At 42.1% G+C, this 21472-nt stretch overlaps 1 protein-coding gene across 1 annotated transcript in view; it reads left to right on the plus strand.

The window, feature by feature from the left end:
• Positions 1-742: 742 nt before the first annotated feature.
• esama (endothelial cell adhesion molecule a) overlaps positions 743-21472 on the plus strand; it is a 65029-nt gene continuing 44299 nt past the window's right edge. Inside the window, exon 1 of the mRNA XM_085798719.1 lies at positions 743-876. Within this exon, the coding sequence (XP_085654845.1) occupies positions 810-876 (67 nt within the window). The 5' untranslated portion in view covers positions 743-809. The remainder of the gene's footprint in view (positions 877-21472) is intronic.

Here is a 21472-nt window from a genome sequence, read left to right on the forward strand (position 1 = left end):
TAAATCACATCTAATATATTCCAAGACATGAAAAGTTGTTTTTTGCACCTGCATGTGATCAGCGAACAGGTGTACGCTACTTGCGTCATTCTACAACACACAAGCAGGGAAATTCCGGATGTTGGATTTCAAAATAAAAGCGGGACCATCATGCAAACTATTCATTTAAAGCGATGCTCGCGCAGTGACTTTTATTTTAACGCTCATAACCGGATATTACTTATAATGTTGACACCAGCTTGTTCTATGAGGCGACTCTACTCTCTCTCTTCTCCTTCTGTCTCTCCCCCTCTCCCTCTCCCTCTCTCAGGAAAGGACACACAGCCTGACAAGTTGCGGGCTGAGCTTGTTCTCTGCGCCGCGTCGAGAAGCAGCGGGGGATCGCAGATGCAGCCCGGTGTCAGGAGCAGGAGGGGAAGAAGAGCAGCGGAGCAGCGTCGGTGTCGGAGGTGCTGATCCACTTCACACCAAACACTTTACCACCGCCTGAACGCGCAAAGTCAGGAAAGAGGACCCCCCACCCCCCACACCCCCCACCCACCCGATCAGAAGCCGTCCACGTCCTCACCTGCACGGTCCCTCACCTTCCTCCGCTGAGCCCTGCTGCTGCTGCTGCTGCTGCTGCTGCTGCTGCTGCTGCTGCTGCTGCTGCTGCTGCTGCTGGACCACCGACCGGAGGAGAACCACTTGACAGACTTGAAGTAGTGTGGTGGGGGGGCGGGGTGGGGGGGTTTGCCTGAGGCGGAACAGAGCTCATATATATAAAGCCGAGTGAAGGACAGTGACACAGTGAGGAGTGGAGTTCAACCATGGAGGTCTATACTACTTCGAGGAAACTTACTTTGCTCTCATTCACCTTTCTGTGGGCGTTCTCAGGTCAGTTTCACTCATGTTCTCATTTATTCATCAGCAGCGTGTGGGTCGTTTTTTTCTGTTTCTTCTCATCTACACCACCTATCTGCTTTTTTTTCTTTCTTTTTTCTAAACACAAATTGGAGCAATCATTGGGATAATGATGTGACCCAAGGTGACATTCAGTCACCTGGACTCATTTTATATCCAGTTTAATGGATCAATCACAGGGAATATTATTGTAGCATCTTTTTTTTTTTTTTTTTATATCTCTAGAAGTGCCTCTCTCCAGTTTAGGAAATAGCCTATGTCCTGAAAGCATGGAGACATTAGCCCTAACCACAGGGAGTGGCGATGACAGGAGAGAGGTCTGTTTCTGGGGGCTCTCTCCTGTACTGTAGCCTATGTGTGCCAGAGGATGAAGGGATGGATTTAAAGCTGAAACACCTGTTTGTTTTTCACAGGATTTGAAACAAGTGTGTTACACATGATTATGTCTTCCAGGGAAGAATAATCCCTTTATAGCTGCTGCAACATTGGCTCAGCCATCACTCTCTCTAGCAATGTATTAAACTCCTACTTTCACTGATAGCTGTACAGTACACACACACACACAGCCTACTTTCCCCCTGCCATCTCTTTGATTTTTTGAAATTGGGGCACGGTGCAGCTGCACAAGGATTTAGCAAATGTTTTAAGAAATGACTAGTTCTAAATGATTTATTCAGGTAAAAATTTGAACAGAGAAATCCGGAGGGGAGCATAATTTACATTTGACAGGAAAATCAAGATAGGGGGGAAAAAAAGTAGTTGTTGTTCATGAGATGAGTTTTTGCTTCATTCCCAGTGGCAGAGTTTAACATGTAGTCTCTGCCAGACTGGAGGTCATAATAAAGCACATACTTATGATTTAACAGACAGTCGTTGTCCTTCAACAGTAAAACTGATTTGATGTGTATTCATGTTGAAATTATCATGAATTCAGAATCATTTCATCCCAGCTCAATTCTCAGTTTTAACAGAAACTACAATTTTTTTTGTCATGGACAGATTTAACTTGGCCACTCTGAGCTACCCTGCTCTCATGTGGGGGAAAAAAGAAAAAGAAAACACAAACAAACAAAAAAAAACAGGATATATCCATTTAAGCTAGAGGCCTCCGTCCGCTCCAGGTGAGTGCGTATTAGTTCCAGGAGACGGGCTGGTGGCATTTGCCTCCGCGAGACACGAAAAGCAAAGCAGGAGATTCACGTTTTGCCTGAATCTGCCCTGAGCTGCCCATGTGCACTTGCTTTTTTCAGAGTTGTTGCCAAAACAATCAGTTGCGCTGACACAGGCGGTCTCAGAGTGGCTTGTTTCCACCCTGAGGGAGGGCGGGCGGGGGGTATTACCTGGGAAATGCTACTATTTCACCACCCAGGCTGCTCTGGTAATGTGACATGGTTTAGACACTTTAAAGTGCTTTTGAAGCAGTGATTTAAGGTGTTTGAAGGGACTAAGGCCTCCCTGTGGGGACTAATATGGAGTTTTAACAGCAGGCCGTGATTCAGTGTCACGGCACAACGGGACAATACAAACAACAGCAGCTGACCTTGACCTCGGCGCTTAGCTCACAATCAGTCACCCTGCAGGTGTGTCCTGAAAACACTCAGTGGTCAAGATACAGGCAGGAAACGGTCATGAATAGCAGCTTGCGGCAACAGGAAAGCCGTGCGCTCCTTGAGTCCCCGACGTTGCCGAGGGTGATAAGTGTTGGGGGGGCAGGAAGTGAGCGAACGTGCAGCAAAACAATACGAGGCCTCATTGTGGCGTTTGAGTTCAAAAATCAAAGCTGCACAGGACGTTAGGAGCCTGTCGACACCAGAAGACATGAGCACGGCCGGCCTCTGACTGTTTGAGTCATTCGTCTGCATGCTCGGTGTTTTAGGAGAGAAAATACAATATAGAGCACAGCTACAGTGATTATGTGACTCATTGACTGTGACCATTGTGTTTAATTATTAATTGTGAGGTCATTTTTCAACCCAAAATATACAGAATCCCTAGTCAAGTGAGGGGAAAAAACTAGATGTGATTTAAATTGTTCTTAAGCTATTGGAAGTGATTTATAGATGCATCAGCATAACCTATTTTCTCACTTTCTCACCACTTATTTACACTCTCCTGAACACACAGTATTGTGAGTTCAAATCCAAGTTTGTCTCCTGTGTTTGATTCATTATCACTTTCCGTTAACACCTTATATTAAGTACACACTATTAAGCATTAGTTAAAGCAGAAGTAAGTGGTCCGGTCGTTTTCGCTAATGCTGCGTTCCAGGCAGGCTTTTGAAATCATAAATTACAGCTTCAAGTCACAACTTACGACTTTGTAGCGTTCCAGGCAACCCACTCGTGTTTTTCCGACCTGTTTTACCGGTGAAAGTCACTATAACGGCCACTCGTAACTTCTGACCCGTGAACTCGTACCAGATCGAACTGGTACCACTTCACGGTCGGAAAAATACGAGTTGCCTTGAACGCACCATAACAGTCCTCGTCCCTACGTCGCCACATTCACGGCGTTCCTTGGCTGCACACACAGCCCTGCATGCCGTTCTCTCTCCTCATTGGATAAAAACTGTAGGATACGATAAATGTTTTCTCCTCGGCTCAGAGCAGAGCAGAGTGACTGACAGACCCGTGTTTCAGACCAAACACTCTATAGAAGTGATTGCTGTCGGAAGATACAACTATTTAAGACTTAGATTAACACAAATATATCACTTACTTCTGCTTTAAGCATTAATAAATACTGAATTCTTCATTTATAACGTAGTATGTAGTTTATAAATACTGTACAGTTAGTGCTTATCAATGATGAGTAAAACATTTTTAACTGTGTTTATAAACTACATACTAATGAGTGTTGATGAATTCAGTATTAAATGCTTAATAGTGTGTACTTATTATAAAGTGGTACCTTACTTTTCTAAATGGAATTTGACACTAAATGCGTGTTTTTTTTTTCTGTTTTAAGCTTTTTCTTTATCGAGCTCTGAGTACTTCACTATCACATGAACTCATTATGACTGTCTCACTTAAGTTGTGTTTGGATCAGCTAATCTGATTACATTAGCCTGAGTTCAGGGCCGGGTGCCTAATTATGCACTGTGTTCTAATTGGGAGCAAATTAGATTAATTTGCCCTCCTGTAAGTACTTTGTTTCTAAGGCAGGTTAAATTAAAATTCACACTCAGGAAGAAACTAACCCTCAGTAAATGTTTGTAGGACATTCTTGTCACCTGTATCCATGGTAATGTCAACTCCAGGCCCCGTGTTTGGTGTGATTTGCACAGCCTGATCACAGGAACATAAATATGTTCACTTACTAAATATACAACAGGTTTTGCTGACTCAAACACTAACTTTTTAGGGAACTGGTGCACTTTCCAGAGCAGCTGTTAATGGGAATTGACCCCTGATTCCTAAATGGAAACCTGGACGGTCCAATCGTACTTTTTTTAGATGCTCACAGCTCCAATGAAGCGGAAAGAGGTCCTTTTTTTTTAGTCCTTGGGCTGGCATTAGCATTGTGTTGTGGTGTGTGAGAGAGAGACGTCCATGCATTTACATGAGCACATGTGGTAATCTCAAAGCTAGATGTCCCCTTTTATCAAAGGTTGGTTGTTCACGGTAACAACAGCATACAAGCCGTGCCTTATCGCTTTAAGCAACCATCGTATGCGTGCTCTTCTATTCTGGACACACCATCTGGCAAAAGAACATCTTCATTTGTTTTCCAGGTGGGTCCCACAATGGACTTTACTTATTTAACAAGGTCAATCCATACAAGCTTCAAAGGCTCCAGGGGGAGGGGGGAGTCACTGCTGATTTTCTCTGCCAGCGCTCAGTGAGTAACAGGGGTTAGAGGAATTACTTTAGCGACATGTTTTATTTTACCACGTGGCAATTTTCGGCACTGACCTTTCCCCCGTCATAACGTAGCGTATCATAAAGCTTGGCATATTCATTTACTCTTTGTTTGTTTCCTGGTTCACTTCGCAATTGTTGCTGTGATAACCCTTCAGTGGAAATATATTATAATTATGTCCCTCAAGACAGGCTAAAGGAATGCTATGGAACACAGTTCATCCAACTTACAACTGTGGCCTTATCTCTAATTGCCTATTTCTTAGAATAATACCAAATGGATGTGCAGCAAAGCCCCTTTCCACTTTACACCAGGATTACAGCATGTTGAAGCTCACAGTCCTCATGTATGTCCCCAGCAACTGGTGCAATTTTGATTTGAGGAAGGAGATTGAGGGATTTATCGGGGACGTAATGACAGAGAAATACAACGGTGCACTTTTTCCCTCCCCAGTGTGCCGTCCAATCGTTAGACTGCGCAAGTGTGCCAGTGCCTCTTGTAATCCCGTGTATTTACACCCACCGGCACTCAGTACAAGGCCCAGGAGGACAAGAACCTGAAGGGAGATTAGTAGTGCAGGTTCAGCTTGGCCGTGGTGATGGATAAAAAGAGAGAGACACCGCGTCTGGTAACGGCAAGGTTCCTGGTTCGATACCCTGCTCCTGTAGAGAGTGCCCTTGAGCAGGCACTGAACTCCCAGCTGTCAGTGTGTGAGTGTGTGTGTGAATGAATAAAGAGGCGTATGTTGTGAAGCACATTTATAGGGGAATAGACTAGTACAGTACTATATTAATACATAAAAAGAGAAGATCATTTTCCCTTATATCCTGTAAAACTCCCCCTTTCGCCACTGTGTTATTGGCCTAAAACCTTAAATCATTTCAAGCCACTAATCCCTAAGTCATTTCCATTAGCTACGCACATCTTCTTTGTGGCTGCTTTGTGTGTCTTTGCAGTTATTTTCATCTCTAATTGTCGTCTTTTTAAAAAAAAAAGAAATGTTATCTCCATGTTGTTTTGTTTGTTATTTCATTAATTTTTCATACTTCTCATTTAGCATGAATTGCATTTACTGGTCACTTGAGTCAAATAAGTGTTCAGACAGGGGCACTGGTGTTTATGATACTTAAATCCTACAAATTCTGCATTAAAAACTAAAAGAATCACAATTACAGTGACTATAATGATCACAGTTTTGTTAAAATGTGCTGCAAATTTTCAAAAGCTCATAAAACACAACCTGAAATCATGTCACCCGGTGAATGTTTTGAATTGCATTTAAATATAAATTATAATGCTCATTATCTTTGCTGACTATAGCTAGTTGAAGCCGTACAGAGGCAAATTACCCGCTGTAATTAACCACCGACTGGCATTCCTACTGTGATATCGCGTCAAACTGGTACAGTAACCGTTTCATCTGTAGCCCGGGGTCATGTAAACACCTTAATCTAATTATATTACCTTAATTAAACTCACACTAGCTAGATGAATGCCGTGATTAAAGAATGTGGAGCACCGTGGTATTAGCTGCGTTTTTTAAAGGCTGCTCTGACCTCTGACGAGCACGCTCAGCTCAGAACCATGAGAGGTTTGATGAGTTGCGACTCCTGCCCCACATTCACTGACTTCCTACTATTTTTAAGTTTATACAAACAGTGACATTTATAGATATTTATAGTCCTGGTGTGGCATAAAATGTGGGAAAGAGATACGCATGTTGTTTTGTATGCGTCAGACATGTTGCTTGGGAGATGCAGTACAGTGGCAGCACTTCCAGTTGTGTGTTGTTGCAGGATAACGTAGACCGTAGTCGGCGCCAGACATGACGTGTGTTATATTCTGATATATTAACAGCTCCTCTGTTATCAAACAGTGAGAATTTGCTGCCGTCCGTCTGATTGGTCGTACCAGAATGACAAATTGCGTCACAAGTAGTACAACTTCATAAAATAATGATATTTATAGCCATGCTGAATATTAAATGTTCTAAAAGCATCACCACATATTTAGTGTGGGCCACGCTGTGATGCGTGGATGTGTTGGTCTACCGTTTCCTGGGGTTTTCGGTGACATCCCCATCTCCAGCGATGGACCCAGAAGGAGGAAGGCCTCCTCACAGGGGTCATGAGAAAGGCACTGGGTGACTTTCCCAACGCTCAGCCCTGGCCTAGGGACTCTTAAAGGCGCAGGCGCACATAACTTTCAAACTTCATCTTTTCTCCTTCTCTGTTTTCTCACTGTCCTCTTCTCCATCCTAAGAAGAGAAAGATTTACCAGTCTATGCACACGGGCATAGTGATTGTATATGGGTGTTGTTGACATTATTCCCACAAATGATGCCTGCGACATCTGATAGAATTCTCTTGTGGACAGTAAAACATGGTTTTGTGGATTGTTTTGTATCTGGGCTCCATAAACAGAGTTATTCTCAGCTGGCATTTGCCCCATGGCAGTTTACGGACAATAACAGTTTCCCTCAACAAAGAATGAGGCCGTAAATATGTAATACTAGTATAGACATAGAGATGTTATCCTGATCCCTGCTCTGTCCCATTGTCATAATAGTGGCATGTGCTGCTGAATTGCTCTTCACTGTGCGAGACTGCAGTGTCAGCCTCATACCCGGCTTCTGTAATTTAGGGTTGCCTGTAGCCAGGCTTTGACAGTACAGTGGCTAATGACTATTTACAGCCAGGAGAGCCACAGGAGACTGATCAGGTGGCTCTTCAGGCCGGTCTGGCTGCTTCGCTGGGTATTCTCCCTCGTCTCAACCTCACATCAGACTGCTGATGTAAAAAAAAAAAAAAAAAAAAAAACTCTTTTTCCCATCTGGCTCTGCAGACCGATTGTCTCAGTAACCATTAATGAAAGCTAATTAAAGGATACTGGATTTGTGCTTAACAAAGATAAGGCTGTAGGTTAAATACGAGTGAATAGCTGGCAACCATCCAGCTGGTCAGAGTTTATAGTTTCAACAGAAACACAAGTCGGTAAGGGTATTTTTAGCATTCCTGTCATAAATGATTTTTCTTTTCTGTGTGGAGTGACTGAATTGGCATCTCGACTTGAAGGGATAGTTCAACATTTTGGCAAATTGGCCCATTGCCATAATCCCTATAGTTTTAGGAGTGGTTTGTTTCCTTTAATTGTCGGTGCAAGCTATTTTGAGAACGGCGAAGCAGAGCCGCGAGCTGCTCAGGGCTACGCTACGGAGGCTCATTATGGGATTTCTTGGTTTCCCTCATCAAACTCATCAAATACACAATCCAACAACTCCAAAACGCTCTGGTGGACAAGTTGTGCCCTGCACATTCACCACGCTATGAGATAATAATGGAACGTTACGAGTCAGAGTTGTTTTAGAGGTAAATTCATGCAAAACCACTAAACCGCTTAAAGATAATGAACCTACTCCTAAAACTATAGGGATTATGGCAATAGGCCAATTTGCCAAAATGTTCAACTATCCCTTTAAGGGTCGTTTAGTTTATTAAAATACATCATCACAGCTACAGCTACAGATTATCATTCACACATGTTTAAAAAGCTGTTCAGGGTTAGTGAGATCAGAGAAGGAAAAGTAACTGGAGATGCTGATGTTGTGGTGTGTTTTTTTTTTTTTTTGAAATGACACTCACAAAGTTTTAGCTGGTCTTGGTGGTCACAGAAATCCCATGATCCCCGCTGCAGTTGGTCCTGCTCTCGGACCAGTTTTGGTGACACAGAGCCGGTTCTTTACTGTAGCTGTCAAAACATGAGGAACGTCCTCAGAGATTAAGAACCCGGCGGCTCCCAACCAGCCCTGCAACTGCCTCCGCCTCGGAGTGGAGAGAGGCGGCATCTTACCACTGCATTTTAATTCTCACAGACAAACCTACATACCAGCAGTGGCAGAGAAAACAAACAGGTCCAGAAGCAGAAACAGCTAGGGCTTTGTGCTGTTTGATTTGTCAGCCACCTGACGAAGCTAAGTGGCAATTGGTATGTTTTCAAGATTGTGATGTTTCCAGGGAGGAATACACAGATGACATATGTATGCATGCATTATTTATTTTCTCCATTTGCATCCAGTGAAGAAGAATATCAGAGTCAGAGCCAATCAGAGGCTGAGTAGGGACGGTTGTTCCCGGACTGTGTTTGGGGGGGAAAAAATAATGCAGCTTGCTTCCAGTGGTGCTTGACAGATGTTACACACAGAAGTCAACAACAACACATCCTTCTGACCTGTCCTTCAAAAAAAAAAAAAAAAAAAAGTTAATAAAGCTGTGGACAGACGGGAATTGAGGGCACAGGCTTAGACAAGATAGGCCGTGTTAAATTATTCTTACTTGGAGGTACTTAGGTGGGGGTGGGGGGGTTGGAGCCTGATGCACTTATGACTTAAGGAACACTGACATAATCCTGGTTTTCTTCTTGAAGTGTTTGAGCAGCCCGTAATCACACACGCTGCCAAATATCCATTTGTGAGCTGCCTGCTGCAGGCCAGTGTCAGTAGAGTAGGTGTGTCACCAGATGGAGACGCTGCCACTGTGCTGCCCTCCTGCTTTAATGGTTGAATGCAGACGTTTGGTTTCAGTCATCAGTAAACAACAGCATCAAGAAGAGTGATTTTTATTTCCAATGTTGACATTGAATACAGAGGGATTCTGTGCACACAGCTGCTAATGTTAACGTGACACTAATATCTGGTATACAATCAGATACAGTCCCTGTAATTGTTCACAGTTTCCTTTTCAGATAAGGCTGATGTTATAAACCCACACCTCTTCCAACATGGTGCAGTGTCTCTTTTCACTTAAAGAAAACCAAAGCCTAGAAGTTAAATCTGTTTTGAATTTTGTGAGGAGGCTTCTGCTGCTACACCAGCACATTTCATGGTGTTTAATAAGCCTTTTATTTTTCTTATATTCCTATTTCTGCATTTGTATTTCATGAAAATGAAATTTAAATGTAATGTTAGTGCCACCACTCTTAATTTTAAGGTTCCAAATGCTGCAGGAAACCTTTAACTGATGTGATGATTCACCTCATGATAAGTTGAAGGAAGTTCAGTCTTGTATGTAGATTAGATTATTTCCACCTTATTTTCTATAGCCACAGCAAAAAATGAATGTGATGATAAGGTGTATGTTAAAGGGATAGTTCAACATTTTGGCAAATTGGCATATTGCCATAATCCCTATAGTCTTTAATTGTCCGTGCAAGCTATTTTTAGAACGGTGGAGCAGAGCCACAAGCTGCTCAGAGCTACGCTACGGAGGCTAATGGGATTTCTTGGTTCCCCTCATCAAACTCATCAAATACACAATCCAACAACTCCAAAACGCTCTGGTGGACAAGTTGTGACCTGCACATTCACCACGCTATGAGATAATAATGGAACGTTACGAGATGGAGTTGTTTTCGAGGCAAATGCAGAGACTGCTTGCCAAAAAACACGCATCAGTGGTTTTGCATGAATTTACCTCGAAAACAACTCAGTCTTGTAACGTTATGTTATTATCACATAGCGTGGTGAATGTGCAGGTCACAACTTGTCCACCAGAGCGTTTTGGCCTCTATGAACATACACACACAGGGGCAAGTAGCCTACTCTTCTTTTTCATTAACATCGCCAACAGACTACCTGTCAGATGAGAAAACAATCCTATGACATTAGCCAAAGTATTATTGGCCCCGTGAAAGCCAGATGTAGTAATCCTATGTGAGGTGACAGTGGCAGCAGGCAGCTATGTGGAAAAAGTCATTACGGTCTCACTATTAAGCCCCGGCCTTCAGGGCATCACAGATGTATCAGTGCTCTTCACCGAGGCAGAACGAGTGAAGAAGAACCACAAAGAGACTGTAGGAGACATGTCTGCCTCCTCACACACTGGTACAGGTACACACTGCTGCCTGTCACTCATCTGCAGTCTGGTGTGCAGTGCTTTCCTGTGTGTGTGTGGGTATTTAGTTGTGTACGCCTATTCAAAATTATTATCCCAGCCAAACCTGTACAAAAAAAAAAAAAAAAAGAGCGTGTTCCTCCGAAATCATGATACCTAGAGAGTTACTGAGGTGCGAGTCTGTGTGTGTTTGTGTGCGTGTGCATTGACAGTGTTTTGTAACATTTAGTCCTAGCACGGCTTCTCTTTTACACTACAACAGGTAGGGGAGAGCGGGGCACAACCTAACGGATTTTGTTTTGGGTAAATATCTACAGATATATTTGAGTTAGATAAAAAAAATTTTTACACAAGCAACATACACATCTCTACTACAAATGAGCACTGGAAGTTTGTTTCTAGAACTTACCATTCTTTTACAATTTCACCACAGATGGAGGAAGTGAAACGTTACAACCTACCCCACTGGTGGGGTAGGTTGTAACAGGGAGGGTGTTAGTTGTAACGCATGCTGGAAAGGTTTGTTTAAACAATTGATTCAGTACAATTTTATCTGAAGACTGATTGTTTGTCCATCTATGATACTAATAGATACTCTGTAAGAAAAACATTGCTATTTTTAGAAAATAAAAGATGAAGAGCACTTTCAAAAAAGCTTTAATATAATTGGAATTAATCAGGCTGTCATTAGAACAAAAAAAACGCTCTCCAAAATGGAACATGAAATTATTATTTTAAGTTTAACTGATATAATGTATTTTAATAATAATAATAATGATAATATTAATATTAATAATAATAATGCTCACTCTCCCTTTTCTTTCTAGACCTCATTCGGGAGATTAATTGCTTTTATCAAGGTTGCAAACCTGTCACACACTGTTTCGTTTTTTATTTCTATTTAATTTTCATCTTAATTTTTATTTCTGTTTTGTGTAATTTATTTATTTATTTATGTTATGATTGTGCTTGATCAGTTTTTTGACGAGGTGACAAAATCATGGAAGGAAAAAAAAATAGGCCAATATATATATTATTTTTTAATTATCAATAATTCAAATTATTATTGACACTAATGACCTGTTTTGCATTAAAAAACGGCTATTTTCGCTGAAAGGTTAAGTTTGCACCCCTGTTTTATATCGAAGACTACATGAGGGGTTAGTTGTAACACAGTGTTACAACTAACCCCTCATGTAGTTTCCTTACTCTTGCCTAGCTAGCACTGGCTACGAGCTAGCTATAAGCTTTAGCATGGTACCATTTTTTAGCTAAGAAAACGCTGAAAAAGATGATATAAGAATGGTTTTGGGGACTTGCACACATGCTTCAGCAACCAAAAAACTAGCGATATGGAAAAATATACTTTCATGGCGCTAAAACACACTTTCGCGCATAACTCTGTGAAATCGCAGCGGGATCTTCTGAATCTCCTCCACATAAAAGTGCTAACTAATACGGACCTGTGGCCGGAAGTTGGCGGAAGTTGACTTGTGCGTCTGGATAAAAAGTCCGTGTTTCAACTTGCCCCGCGTTAGGTTGTGCCCCGCGCTCCCCTACATGACAATGATACAAAATAATTTATATATTTTTATAATTAATTTGTTAATTAAAGTTCTATCATACGTGAAAGAGAAGAATGTGAACTATCCAACTGTGGTAGCAGGTGTGGGTATATACAGTGCATATAGATATCACCCTTCACTGATTTTATGACATAATGAACATTAGTCAGCTCAGCTGTGATCATAATGTTTGGCTCATCTGTATCATTAAAGATACAGCATGTAAATGATAATGTGATTTATTTATATAAAAAGATTTGGGAATAAATCTCTTAAACCCTGCTGGTGGCAGTTCTCCCCCCATCCCCCTGTGCTCGTCCTCCTCTTAGCAGAGATTCTCTTGGTTGGTCTCGAATGTGGCGTAAAGAGAAAAGAGAGCAGGTAATTTAATTGGGCATGCATGAACCCCGGAGGTAGCTGCGCATTTCTGACCATGAAATTATAAAGAACAGTTGCACCCTCAGCCTGAGCACTCTGTGTGTGTGTGTGTGTGGCGCACTGCTAATTGAAGGAAACAGAGCTGCTTCCATTTGGTCTGTCAGTGTGTCCCATTGACACAGAGCAGGCGTCAGTCACACTGTTGAGGATGACTGCCGTGTCAACACTGTTGATCTGATTTAAAAGCAAAAATTGGAATAAATCTACTGTTATAAAGGATTTATACATGGTGTATAATTATGTTGTCAAATTTGATTAACATTTTATAAACCATTAAAATATGTTAAACAAGTCCTGACAGTTTTTACATATTGATACAGGCTTACTATTTGGCAAGCTTACACGCTTTCCTTACTGCTCATTATGACTTATTACCATTTATAAGTTGGGAAAGAAACACTGCTGTTACTCATGTAAGAGTTGGCAATGATAAAATATCATTAACAGCATAGAGAAATGTGGGCTCACTGTTTGGCAAGCAACAAGTGACTGTTACCCTTTTTAGATATATTTTGTGTTATTAACAGCTAAATCAATCATAAACCCTCTATAATGATAATCTGTAATACTTTATAATAAGTACACACTATTAAACATTAGTTAAGCATTAATAAATACTGAATTCTTCATTTATAACGATGAATACTCATTAGTAGCCTATGTAGTTTATAAATACAGTATTTCATGCTTAATGCTTAATAGTGTGTACTTATTATAAAGTGTAACCAGATAATCTTAGTGTGTACCACATCATTTTTAGAAAAGTGCAACCCAGTGAAGGTGCAGTACCTTTCCTGAGTCTGACAACTTCCAGGGTTTGGTTCAGCTCTACGTGATGTGAGCTCTGAATGAAGCTGGATCCTTTCATGAAGGACCAGGATAAGCCCTGGTTCTGCAGCCTGAGTCCTTAAAGCCCCCTGCCCATCAGTACAGGAAACAGGTCCCTCCACCCATCACATTATCTCACACACAAGCTCCTGTGTTTGATGCTCCACAGGGCAGGACCTCCTGTCAGCTCAGAGCTGGGTGCATTAAGTCTTCCTCTGTTCCCTCCTTCCCTCCATTTCATTAATAACATAGTTTATTGACAGTCGACAGGAGGAGACAAAGTCGTCGACTTTTTAATTCCATTCTTCTTCTGCTCACCTCTCTGTCTTTCATTACTATTATTGCATCTCGACCCCCTCTTCCTCCTTTCCACCTTCTTCTCCTCTTTCCTCATCTTGTTGTGCAGCCCCCCTCCCCTTCCCCTCCCCTCCACCCTCTTCCACTCCTTCATCCCATCTCTCCTGAGGTCTGCAGCTCCAGCATCTCATCAGCATCAGTGTCTGGGGTCAGCCGGGAGGGTTACAGCCAGCCAGCGGGATGTGTGTGTGTGCATGCATGCGTGTTTGTTGTGTTGTGTTGTGTTGTGTTTTTTCTTTCTTTCTGCACATATTATGTGTGTATAGTCCCTCATCTATCCCTTGAAGGGACTGGATGAGGGGTCATACATATATATAGTATAATATGTTCAGTCCTTCCTCTTCACTTCTCGGCCCCGCACTTTTATACGTTTACTCATTCTTTCAAATTATTTCTCTCTCCATTTCTCATCTGTCCTCGCCGCTCCCTCTCCCTGGGTGGTGTGTGTAACTATAGGCTCTTATCTATTTTTCTGTCACACACAGCTACACTCCAGAGAGAGCCCAGTTGATGTCATTATCTCCAATAATGACTCCGAGGTGCAGACCCCCCTGCCTCACCCCCCCTCTCCTCACCACGCTCTACCATACATAGTATAATTGCTATTTATTGAAAATATCTCCCACATAGCCGCCCTCCCCTGTGCTCTCTCTCTCTCTCTCTTGGCCAATGTTCCCTCAGTCATGAGAGTGGACATGTTTTTAATATGCCTCTAATTGGATTTCTCTTTCTCCATTTTCAGTCCAAGTGACAACAGCCCTAAGAGGAAACATGTTTGCCATCATCAGATTAAGCACTAAAGTGCTTTTAACAAACTCTTACACACAGAGACAGGCATTTGCACATCATTTGCACCAAATTAAACAACGGAATAAGATCTTTGTCCACATTTTCCTGGAAGAATGAAATGTATCTGTTTCCTACAAAACTCGGTTTAAAAGATGTGTTCAAGTACAACATGTGTTCAGATGAAGCGGGCAATCTGTTCACAAGCAGGCTGATGTCAGATCACTCTTTCATGGACCCCAGGAAATGGGGTTATTCACTACCCATTTAATAATAAACCACATAAACCTGTGTCATGTAAACACGTCGATTGGAAATTTTTAATCTAAATGGATTCATTCGGAAGAAGTTTCTTCCCACCCAAGATGGGTGGTTTAGACCAGTCGATTTTCGGATCAAGGTCCTGTAGCCGACCCCCTCACATAGATCACAAGTGTATACTGCTATGCTTGCAGCTTAATTAAAGGGGACTCACCGTCATGTCAAGGAAGGGTTTGGAGAACTTTCAGAGTCATCAAAACACTTTTGGAGTTCAAGGGGGGGTCCAGCTGGCAACGGATTTTCATATAATGGCGGTGGATTGTGCTCACTTTTGACTCGTCCCTGGAACCCCCCTGGAAATCCAGAAGTGTTTTGATGACTCCGAAGGTTCTCCAAACCCTTCCTTGGCATGACGGTGAGTAGAAAATTGGTGAATTATACATTTTGGGTGAAGTATCCCTTTAAAGAGAAAAACAGGGACAAAATGATATAGGTCCATTTTGATCATAGGAGGCAACAGGCACATAAGAGAGAGAAGGTCAGCACGGAGAGAGCGAAGGAGCAATTTGACAGTGTTTACTTAAGGAAAAGCTTCTTCGTCTACTGTTTTCAACAGATTTGAGCGATAAAACCTCACTGCGCATGTCAGTGAATTTATTCTGATTAATTTGTTGATGCATGTACAAGCGCGTTTTAATCGGATCACTTTATTTCAAGTCAATGTAAACAGTGAAGTTGGAATTTCCAATCAGAATGATTATAATCAGGTTGTAGAAAAAATGCAAATGTAAACGTGGCTACTGCTACCTTCAGCTATTGGCTCAAACATATATGCTCTCACGTTTTTATAGATTTCATCCCCACCTGACTATGCAGGAGTCCCTCCCTACTTGTGTTTCTTTACTGAAAACATGCGATCATGTGGGACTGAATAGCTTAACAGACTTCTCCAATTTTGTTACCATGGATACCAGGTGCAGCACTTACAGGGCTTCAGTCAAAGTGGTGCACTCGTCATAACTTTAACCTGGTCACAACTTTCAGTTCTAAGTTGGAAGTGAACCCGATTCAAACGGAAGCATACGTCATGTTTGTACCAGTCACAGGAACGAGTGACGCCGTCGGTCTTGGACTCACTGTCTCCCTCTAAGTCCTTCTGGACAAACGGTTGTGTGTCTGTCCTCAGGGGGACACTGTAAATCCCCTCACAAGCCATTGACATCCACTCCTCTGGTCCAGCTGTCCTCACATGCAACCATTGTTAATTGTGAGTGTCACCGAGGATCTGCGTCCCACTCTATGTAAACCCACATCGGTTTCCTTGCGGCGCTGATCTGACGTCAGCTCTATTTCCTGACTCTCCGACCAAGAACAATGACAGGTAAACTGATCCGTAAACACCAGAGGGGAGAATGCGAAGGAAATACTAACTTTAACATCGCTCTGTGCCGCATTGAATACTATAGCCTCCTCTTAAATGTCACTGTTGCCGTAGCTATGCCCCCCCCCCATTTGTCATGTATCTGCATGCAGCAGCACTACAGTACGTTGACTCTGAGGTACAGTACAGCAGAGGCACAGAAAGCTCATATAATCTCCTACAGCACATGTGTTTGAAGAGGTGGAAGTCGCTCCGCTGAATGCTAAACAGGATCTATGTGGATTAAGTCCGGGGTTTGAAGCAGTTTAGCTTATTGCTGACTCTGTTTCACAACTGGAAATTTTGAAAAGTGCTCACCGCGTGAACCACAAAGCCTCAGATTTCTCTCACGTCCCTGAGACACCGGGGCAAAAACCTGGCCTCTCTTTTTTTTTTTTTTTTTTTTTCCAGCCAGCACACAACAGACAGACAGAAAGCCTTTCAGTGGAGTATCATCATTGATGTTTTTGAGCATTCATTAGTGACTGGTCATTACGTTCACTGATTTCCTGAGGCCAACCATCCGTGCGGGCCCATTAACCTCAGACATTAAGAGTAATTAGGCAAAGTGCTCACTTTTTGTGCAGAGATTCTCACTCGCCGGATTGTTTATGTGAATGTATGCGCGACATCCTGAGGGCAATTGGCAGTCTACGTTAGACAGGCAATTGACCTTTCAGTGCTCTGTTTTTGAATTAGAAGGTTTATATGAGCTTTAAAGGGGACATATTATGGAAATATCACTTTTTGAAGGCTCTTTAACACATAACTTTTAGGCTCCTAGGTTGAAATCCATATGGTTTTATGAGCTGTTGGCAATGATGTGCCTAGGCCTGTGCATATTCTCATTTGTCCAGGTCATAGTATCATAGTAGGAAGACGTTTCACCTCTAGACAAATAACCAAGTCCAGTTACTTTCGATTTAAAACTCCTTTGAGAAATGATGTAACTAGTTTTCTAATTTGCATAATACCACCCCTACCTGGTACCGGTAGAAGGGGCGGGGCAAGCAGTGGTGCATTTAAAGGGACAGGCACTGAAACCAGCTGTTCTGAGTAGGGCTGTTCTGAACGGATAAAAAAAAGTGCTGTGTTGTTTGATTCTTGGGTATTTTAACCAAAGCATGTCACAGACATGTCTTTAAGACACCTAGGAACTATTTTAATTTGTGGAAAAGGGGCATAATATGTCTCCTTTAATGTAGATCTGACTGAGAGAAAAGCATAATAAAGAGGAAATGGGTGAAACTGCTGAGGTTGTGTTAGCGCTGGAGGGATCCTGTCAAATAGCGTATAGGCCACGTTCAAATGCATATGTTTATACTGTATATATGTGTGTGTGTGTGTGTGTGTGTGTGTGTGTGTGTGTGTGCACGTAGTGTACATACAAACAAGGGCCGTATTAAATATCTTCATCATGTTGTCATATGAAATAAAAATCCTCATTTAGATGTTTTTTGACCCTCACTTCAGCCTGTACACCCCCACACCGCTGCCACAACACCCCTTGCCAATTCCCACTTTAATCACGGTGGCACATCCGTATATATAACCCCACCCCCTCCATCCACGTGCTCACACACACACACACACACACACACACACACAATCACTCACTGACTCGTCTTAACACACATCCTCCGGGAGGACGAAGGGCAAGCCTCGTCTGATCTGTAATCGCTTTCTCAAGTCCCCCCCACCCCCCCAACCCCTCTCCCATGTGTACCTCCTCCTCCACTATCACCATCATCAGGAAAATAACAGATCCCATTTAATAACGGCACAGGCGTGCACGCCGGGACCACAGAGGAATACTAGTTCCTGTCTCATCTCCTCCCCTGACACCGCCTGTCACTGAGCAAGACATCACACGGAGAGTCGCAGGAGGAACGATCAGAACTCACCCTAACTGCTGAAAATTGTCGCTCATCTGTCTCTTACCTCCACCCCCCCCCGTGTTAAAAATAGAACCAAGCTGTCAAATGCCAACCAAAAATTTTTTTCCCGACTCTCTTCCTTTCTCTCCCTCTTTCACTCACTGTTCTCAGCTGTTTAGAATTTGCTGGATGCAGCAGTTTTGTTGGTCATCACCAGCCATGTGACAGGATCATGCATGGGTGATCGATTCAGTCCAAACTGTTGTGGTTCCAACATGGAGAAAGTTAGAAAAGGCAGCAGCATGGATTTATCTGTGACCCTGGGTGTCAGTCGGGTGTCAGCTTTAAATATGCGAGTCATGCAGGCGACATGAGTCCATCAGTGTTGTGTTGTGTTGTGCATAAATCTTACACATACACAAATCATTAAAGCCACAGAGTGAAGCTGTCAGACAGCCAAAGGTGATACTGATGATATGATTTGTAATATATCTAAGTGTGATTTAACTATGATACTATCTATAACATTTGTGTATGTGTGGATACTTCACACCGCTGGGAGTGTGGGTGTGGGAGGAACGTCCGCTGCTTTCATCAGGACAGATGCTGATGATGCTCTGGTCCTCCATCAAACTTCACTTTATCTTTAATCATCAAAGTTTACAGCAGCGGTGATGTAATCAATCAATTACTACATGCGGTGTTTAGGTTTTAGTGCGATAAGGTTGGGGACATGTTCATGAATACCTCTGTGTACCACAAGTGTACACACACACACACACACACACACACACACACACACAAACAAACACACAGATCTATGATTAATGGGCGGCTCATTTATCTTCCCTTCAGTGTGTGATGGATGGTTTATGTAAATAATCAGAGGAGCCAGCCTGTGTCTCCATGTCCGCATAGAGACGTGTTCATCATGTCAGGTTTCTGCCATGTACCCATTAAGTTCTGACCTCATACATCCAACATATATTTTTTTACAGCATTTATAAGATTTATGAATGATTTTTTTTTTAAATTACAAACGTATTTATTATATTCAGACAAAATAACAACATTTGAAAAACACAGTTCAGTAATTTCCATACGTGCTATTGCAGCACATTGATCCATCAGCTGCTCCTCCCTGTGCTTCAGCTCTCAAATTCAAATTCATATTCAAATTCAATGGAGCTTTATTGGCATGACAGTTTGGGAGAGAAAAATATCACCAAAGTATCAACACAAAGTTTCCAAAAATACAAATACAAAATGCAGCAAACAGCTGTAGGTTACACACACACAGCAGTGGATCAGTCTGTCATAGTCTGCCCTGGTTGCAATATCCATAAAGTTTTTACCACCCCTGCTGTTACCAGGCTTCTCTGAGTGCCTGTGATTCAGGGAGCTGGGACTGAACTAACCAGCCAATCACAACATGTTATCACCCCTCACCGACCACACCTGGATTTACATCCAGTCCTCCACCTTTTTCTTTTTTTTGTCTAAACTTCCGGAGCAGTCAGAATAAGGAAGTGTCTCATTCCTGGGCTCCATGGTCTCATTATCAGCTGACTAAGTGACAGCAGAGTGACAGCTGAGTGCTCTGAGGCTGATTCGTCCCAGCCCTGTTTAACTTTACTCAGTGGGGCGATGTCAGCCTAAGATCACGCTCACTAAGATGGTGCGTGACACCACCCAGTGCTTCTTAATAAATCATGAGTCCGCAGAGAAGAGAAAGGCTGGCGGTGTGATGTTAGAAAAAACAAAGGCTTGGAGTCTATTAAATATTACAGTGGCCAGAGAATAAGTGAGATTCAGTGAATGAGTGTGAGTCATGATGAATGGACTGACAGGTGGAGACAGCTCACCCTGTTGGCTGATGTACGGCATTCACATAGATGTTGGAGAATAAGGTTCTTCATGAAGCTGACCCAAGGTCAGGGGCTGCTACAGCTACTGAGGTGTGTATGAGATGATTCTGAAAAACATTTAACTCAGTTTTGTTTTTGTTTTTTTTACATTCTAGCATTTCTCAGTGGTTGAAGTAGCATGGGATCATGAGAGTTGTGTTCACCAGCATCACTGTCAGTTTGTACCAGTTTAGATTCAGTGTCAGTTGTTCAGGAGCTGAATGATCCACAGAGGTGTCCTCCTCTCTGCAACAAACAGACACAGTGTTAGCAACCAGGAGAACACTGAGTTAAATAACCACACTTTACAAATCAGTGATTCACTGATGCTCTTCACTGGACACAGGGCAGGACATTTAGTCCAAGGGCCTCCAAGGCTTCATTTAGATAACATAGTGTATATAGTTGAAAACCTTTTTGTTCCTTCCCATCCAGTGACTGGAAAGGAGCAAGGTGAAGAGAACGTATGATACCTGCTCCTTTCTTCAAACAAATAAGATGAATTAGAAAAAGAAGAAATAGCCAAGGCACTCTCTGTGACCAGTTAAAAAGCCTTTACTGCTATGTCTTGGTCATGTTAATCTTTAAAAGACTTCTACGCGTTTTGGCTACACGCCTTTGTCAGGGAGTCAAACGAGATGAATTGCCTAACAAATCACGTTTACATATCACGTTTTTATATACTGTAGCTTCCCTTTTCTCTGCGTGTGCATATTCTTTAACTGAAAAATATTTGTACATCACTTTTTTTCTATAGTTAATGAATTCCATCTTTTGACATCTACAACACAAATACACATTTGTTTTAAATTATTCCTTGCAATGCAGTGTTTGAAATCTATGATTGTTGCCTTGTGAAACCAATACAAATTCAAATTTGCAGGCAACAATCTTAACACTGAATAAGTCGATATTCAGCTGTAGTAGGCAACCACATCACTGACATATTATGCATAGAGGATGTGACATCATTTACATGCGACCAAATTGTTTGAGAATGGACGGAAACATTTTGGACATTTGGAATTCAACTCAACAGCAGATAGTTGTTATTTTTAGATATATTCATGTTAAAAATGAACCCATTTTAACTTTAAATGATTATTATTTATATTAGTTCCCTCCCAAAATGGGATGGGAAACCTCTTCATGGTCCCTCTCTCAACTGTGTAACTAACAGTTTTTATTTTTTGAGGAGACATGAGTCACTAAACTCATTGAAAGTCTAAGCTATGCAGTGGGATCTTTCTTAAAGAGGATTTTTGAAAAAAAAAAAAAAAAAATGAAGGATATGAAAATCTACCTCTCCCTATGCACTCCACAACAACCACTTATACTGTATGTGCTCAAATAAAGAGAAATATCTATAAGAAAAAGGCAT

The sequence above is a fragment of the Trachurus japonicus genome, chromosome 14, assembly GCF_045865225.1.
Source record: "Trachurus japonicus isolate A0001 chromosome 14, Traja_1.0".
Taxonomy (NCBI): domain Eukaryota; kingdom Metazoa; phylum Chordata; class Actinopteri; order Carangiformes; family Carangidae; genus Trachurus; species Trachurus japonicus.